We start from the raw sequence: 6,000 nt of genomic DNA, 5'->3' as shown, positions 1-6,000 counted from the left end.
CTTCCAACTTGCTGCATCGGCAGGTTGTCGGCACTTGGAGGTTCATGGCAGTGAGAGTTTCTGCTTGCTTTAGATGATGAATTGATCGGGACTTTGAGGCTCTTTTTTTTTTACCTTGCCCATGGACTCTGCTCTTTATCAAATTATGGTATTGCTTTGCACTGTTGTAACTATATGTTATAATTATGTGGTTTTGTCAGTTTTAGTCTTGGCTTGTCCTGTTTTTCTTGTGATATCATTCTGGAGGAACATTGTATCATTTTTTAATGCATGCATTTCTAAATGACAATAAACGAGGACGGAGTGTCCTCATAATCTAATCTAATCTAAAACCTTTGAAACCTTTGAAACCACCAAAGGGCACCCGAGTACCGTCATGGTCAGTGCTACACTGTTACAGCTCGGGGCATCAGAATAACAAAGAGCACCACAGTAGCATAGCAGTTGTTGGGTAAGGTAATTGGGGAAAAGGTACATAATTCAGAACCACCAACATTAATTTGAGGTTCACTTTAAGAAGCATGTCTGATGTGATGACACATTATCTGAACTTCTGTTCCCACACTTCGTGTTCAGTGTTTGGATTACAATAAATGAGTTATACATTTTTTCATAAACATAAACTGCCTCACTTCATTTTATTTCGCTATGGCTCATGTCTCTTGGTCTGTGAGAGCCAGAGAGCCAGCAGGTACAGACCTTGCTGCTTGAGGGTGCAGAGATTTACCAGGATGCTGCCTGGACTAGAGAGCATGTCTTATGAGGATAGGTTGAGTGAGCTAAGGCTTTTCTCTCTGGAGTGAACGAGGTTGAGATGTAATTTGATAGAGGCGTACAAGATGATAAGAGGCATAGATTGAGTGGACAGCCAGAGACTATCCCAGAGTGGTTTTTTACACAGAGGGTGTGGTATACAATGTGGAGTGATGGTAGAGGCAGATATATTGGGGACACTGAGGAAACACTAAGGAACATGGATGATAGAAAACTGGAGGGCTTTGTACGATGGAAGGGTTAGAGTGATCTTACAGTAGGTTAAAAATTCGGCACAACATCGTGTGCTGTAGTGTTTTATGTTGTATTTTCTTTTGTGATAGTCCCCCATGATCAAAGCTGGTTTGTTTCTACTCTACTGCCGTGGATCTTAAGTGGTGAATAAATCCAATATGGGTCCTCAGATTCTGTGTCCATTGGGAGTGGGCTGAGGGGATAGGTGTTTGACAGATTGAGTGGGCAGCTTGGGAAGGATGTAACCACTGCTTCGTTACAGCTGGTGGACTTGAGACTCAGTGCCTGCAGTGGCCAAGAGTCAAATTCAACATCAAAGTACATTTATGTCACCAGATATTACTTTCAGGTTCATTTTCCTGTGGCCATTGCGAGAATATAGAAAAATACAATAGAATTTATGAAAAACTAAACAAAGATTTAAAATGAATATAACCTTAGAAAATAGAACACATCTCCGGTCCTATGTCATCCCTGTTCTTGATTGTATTCACTATTCTTGAACCTGGTGGTGTGGGACCTCATGGTTGTAGGGTAATAACAGTTTGTGAACCTGGTGATGTGGGTTACCTAATGATTGTAGGGTAATAGCTGTTCCTGAACCTGGTGGTGTGGGACCTGGGACTCCATACCTCTAGCCTTATGGGAGTTGTGAGATGAGAGCATGGCCTGGATAGTGGAATCCTTGATAATACCTGCTGCTTTATTGGGACAGAGATCCTTGCAAATGTGGTCAATGGTAGAGATGGCCATAGAACACCTTCGCTTTAGTCCTGCTGATATTTCCATTCTTGTGGGTAGTTTACTCGATACGACGGGTGGCAATACATGTGAAGTGTGGGAGAGGATAGTGGGGAGACGATAGCAGTGTGACCAGGTCTAACTACTACAGGAGGGAAGATGTAACTGCTCAAGGAGGTGTCTGTATCTTGTGTCATCATGAGGTTCCACTAAGTATACCCCAAAGTGCCTGTGAAGTACTTCTCGAAATGCCATTGGGCCATCACCTTCCCTTTGAATATTAAGACTGACCCAGTCAGCAATGAGTCATGCAATGGGTTGGAAGGATGCCAAATAGTTGTCTGTACAACACACACTGCATATTTACCCAGACAACAGTCAGTGTAAATAGTAAAGGAAGTGGTCTCTAAAATAGAAACTGCATGGGCATAATCCTCCCCACCACTAAAGATATCTTCAAGAGGACGTGCCTCAAGAAGCTGGCATCCATCATTAAAAACCCTCATCAGCCAGGAAATGCCCTCTTCTTATTCCTACCATTAGAGAGGAGGTACAGGAGCCTGAAGACACATACTTGGTGATGTAGGAACAGTTTCTTCCCCTCTGCCATCAGATTTCTAAATGGTCCATTAACCTATGAACACTACCCCATTATTCTTTTCCTTTGTACAATTTATTTATCTTCTATTTATAGATTTTTATTCTTTGCACAGCAGTGCCGCTGCAAAGCAACAAACTTCACAATGTAAATCATTGTTGGTGAACTTTCTTGATTCCAAAGGAAGGAATTTTGCCAGAGGATGCATTGAGTGGAGGGGAGTTGCACCTGGACCGTGTACCGTGAGCAGGTGCGATTAACCAATCATGTATTGAAACAGAAAGCATCAGGGTGTGCATATGCAAATGGACGATGTCACTGGGGCTGGGTATTGATCTGGGGTTGGGAGCAATTTTGATGGAAACAGTAATCTTCTCATTAGCCCAGGCCATATCATAAGATCTTTGACATTTAATTTTAGATGTAGCATCATGATTAATCGGTACCTACTGATATTTTGTAAACAGCATCAATAAAGACAAAAATACCATCAGGGTTAAGGTGTAATCACACCTGTATCTGTTACTGAACAGAACTTTCAATTAACTGGGCAAAGTTCAAATACAAACTCTGAAATCTGAACATCAGCAAAAGTTTGAATTTGTGCAACACGCCATGAATTTACTGTCCCGTCAGAAACAATGACAAAATCCTTGGATAAGGAACTGAAGCACAGGGGAAATTACTGCAGATGTGTTGGAGGTTTATGGGGAAAATGTGGAGCTGGGAGACTCGTTATCCAGAGACGGTGGTGAGGAGAGGGGAGGGCAAAATGTGAAGGACACGGATCTGGGGGACTGCAGAGATCCTGGAGGGTGGGGGTGATGGAGGAGAACGACAGTAGTTGCAGGTGTTGGTGGACATGGAGAGAGTGTGGCTCAACAACAGGGGTCACAGCGTGAACAGAGTGGGGTGGGGAGAATGTGGGGACAGGAGGATGAGTGACAGAGTGGATAAGGGACAAGGAGGATGTGAAGGGCAGTAAGAATGAGGGATGGGGAGAGTGAGTGGCAGGGTGAATGATGGCTGGGGATCAATATGAGATACAGAGGATGAAAGGCGAAGAGGATGAGGGATGGGGTGGTTGAGGAATGGAGAGGATGAAGGGTCGAGAAGATGAGGGATCAAGAGAATGAGGGATGGGGTGGTTGAAGGGTGGATAGGATGAGGGGTCAAGAGGATGAGGGATCGAGAGGATGATGAATCAAGAGGATGAGGGATCGAGAGGATGAGGAATCAAGAGGATGAGGGATCGAGAGGGTAGGGGTGGAGAGGATGAGGGAGGATGAGAGATCAAGAGGGTAGGGGTGGAGAGGATGAGGGAGGATGAGAGATCAAGAGGGTAGGGGTGGAGAGGATGAGGGATCGAGAGGGTAGGGGTGGAGATGATGAAGAATCAAGAGGATGAAGTGTGGAGAGGTTGAGGGGCAGGGTGATGAGGGAGGCGTTGATGGGGAGGGGAGGACGTGGAAGAGTGTGGGAGGGGAGAGGATGTGGGAGAGGATTGACTGTAACTCTACACTCAGCAGCTCGATGTTCGCTGTGATGTGTGCTAGCTAGCTTGAAGGGGTCCACTCTGATGGCCTTTGGCAAGGCTTTGCTCCACAGGCAGAGTGTCCCACTTCACTCATCACTTGAAAGGGGCTAGGCAGAAATCAAACCAATCTAAACTGGAAACAGCCAGTGTCTGGCCTGGGATTTAGTCAGAGGTCTGTGCCTGAGCTAGAGTCATCGAGTCATCTGGCATACAGGCTCTTCAGCCCAACCCGTCTATGAGTCCCACCTCAGCTAAATGCATGTTTCCACATTTGGTCCACAGCCCTCTAAACTTTTCCTATGCATGTACCTGTCCAAATGTCTTAAATGTCAGTAATCCATCTGCTTCAACACATCCTCTGGCAGCTTGTCCATATACAGACCACCACCAACCACCCCTCCTGCATGAAGTACCTGTCCTTTCCCCACCCTCACCTGTCATTCCCCACCCATCACCTGTCCTTCCGGCAACCCTCACCTGTGCTTCCCCAATCCTCCACGTCTTTCCTCTACCCACCTGTCTTCCGCCACCCTTCCTTCTGTCCTACCTTCACCCTCCACCTGTTCTTTCTCCACCCCTCACCTGTGCTTCGCCTACCTTTACCTATCCTTCCCCCACCTCTCCACCTGTCATTCCCCATCCCTCGTCTCTCCTTCCACCACCCACCTGTCCTTACCCCACCCCTTCTCCTGTCCTTCCCTCATCCCCCACCTCTCCTTCCCACCCATCACCCGTCCTTTATCCACCCCTCAACTGTTCTTCCCCTACCCATCCACCTGTCCATTCCCCACCCACCTGTCCTTCCCCCAACTCTCCACCTGTCCTTTCCACTCCCCTTCACCTGTTCCTCCCCCACCCATCTGTCATTCCCCTACTCCTCACCTGTTATTCACCCACCCCTCCACCTATCATTCCATCACCCCTCACTTGCCCTTTCCCCACCGTCACCTGTCCTCCACCTGTCTTTCCTCTACCTACCTGTTCTCCGCCACCCCTCCACCTGTCCTACCCCCATCCTTCCACCTGTCATTCCTCCACCCACCTGTCCTTCCCACCCACCAGCCCTTCCCACACCCACCCTTCCACCTGCCCTGCCCTTCCTCCAAATACCTCTCCTTTCCCAACCCCTCATCTGCCCTTCTGCTGCCCCTCCATCTGCCCTACCACCACCCTTCCACATGTCCTGCCCCACCCCTCTACTTGTCCTTCCACCATCTCTCCCACTATCCTTCCCCAACCCCTAACTGTCCATCCCCCACCATGCTATCCTTTCCCTAGGTGAACAGCCAGAGGTCGTGGTACATATTGGTACCAATGACATAGCTAGGAAAATGGAGGAGGTCCTGAAAACAGACTACAGGGAGTTAATAAGGAAGTTGAAAAGCAGGGCCACAAAGGTAGTAATCTTGGGATTACTGACTGTGCCATGTGACAGTGAATATTTGAATAGAGTGAGGTGGAGGATAAATGTGTGGCTGAGGGATTGGAGCAGGGGGTAGGGATACAGACTTCTGGATCATTGGGACCTCTTCTGGGGCAGCTGTGACCTGTACATAAAGGACAGGTTGCACTTGAATCCCAGGGGGACCAATATTCTGGCAGAGAGGTTTGCTAAGGCTATTGGGGAGAGTTTAAAATTGCTGGGGGGTGGGAACCAAACCGAAGAGACAAAGGAAGGGGAAGTCTCAAATGGAGAAAACTTGTAGGCAGTGTGAGAGGGAGAATTGGCAAGGGATAGAGAAGGGATATGCTCAGACTGATGGTTTGAGATGTGTCTATTTTAATGCAAGAAACATCACGATCAAAGTAGATGAGCTCAGAGCATGGATCAGTACTTGGAGCTACGATGTTGTGGTCATTACAGAGACTTGGATGGCTCAAGGGCAGGAATGGTTACTTAGAGTGCCAGGCTTTAGATGTTTCAGAAAAGTCAAGGAGGGAGGCAAAAGAGGTGGGGGCGTGGCACTGTTGATTAGAGATAGTGTCACGGCTGCAGAAAAGGAGAAAGTCATGGAGGGATTGTCTACTGAGTCTCTGTGGGTGGAGGTTAGGAACAAGAAGGGGTCAATAAATCTACTGGGTGTTTTTATCACCCTCCCAATAGTAACACGGACAT

The 6,000-nt window shown here is 47.3% G+C and overlaps 1 protein-coding gene across 1 annotated transcript in view; it reads left to right on the top strand.

The window, feature by feature from the left end:
- Nucleotides 1-648: 648 nt before the first annotated feature.
- The window catches only part of slc5a1 (solute carrier family 5 member 1), a 186,800-nt gene continuing 181,448 nt past the window's right edge, over nucleotides 649-6,000 (top strand). Inside the window, exon 1 of the mRNA XM_063069286.1 lies at nucleotides 649-691. Coding sequence (XP_062925356.1) covers nucleotides 649-691 — 43 coding nt within the window. The remainder of the gene's footprint in view (nucleotides 692-6,000) is intronic.

Source organism: Mobula hypostoma, chromosome 2, assembly GCF_963921235.1.
Source record: "Mobula hypostoma chromosome 2, sMobHyp1.1, whole genome shotgun sequence".
In the NCBI taxonomy this organism is placed as follows: Eukaryota; Metazoa; Chordata; class Chondrichthyes; order Myliobatiformes; family Myliobatidae; genus Mobula; species Mobula hypostoma.
The sequence above is the reverse complement of the archived record's forward strand: the minus strand, read 5'-3'. Positions and strand labels throughout refer to the sequence as shown.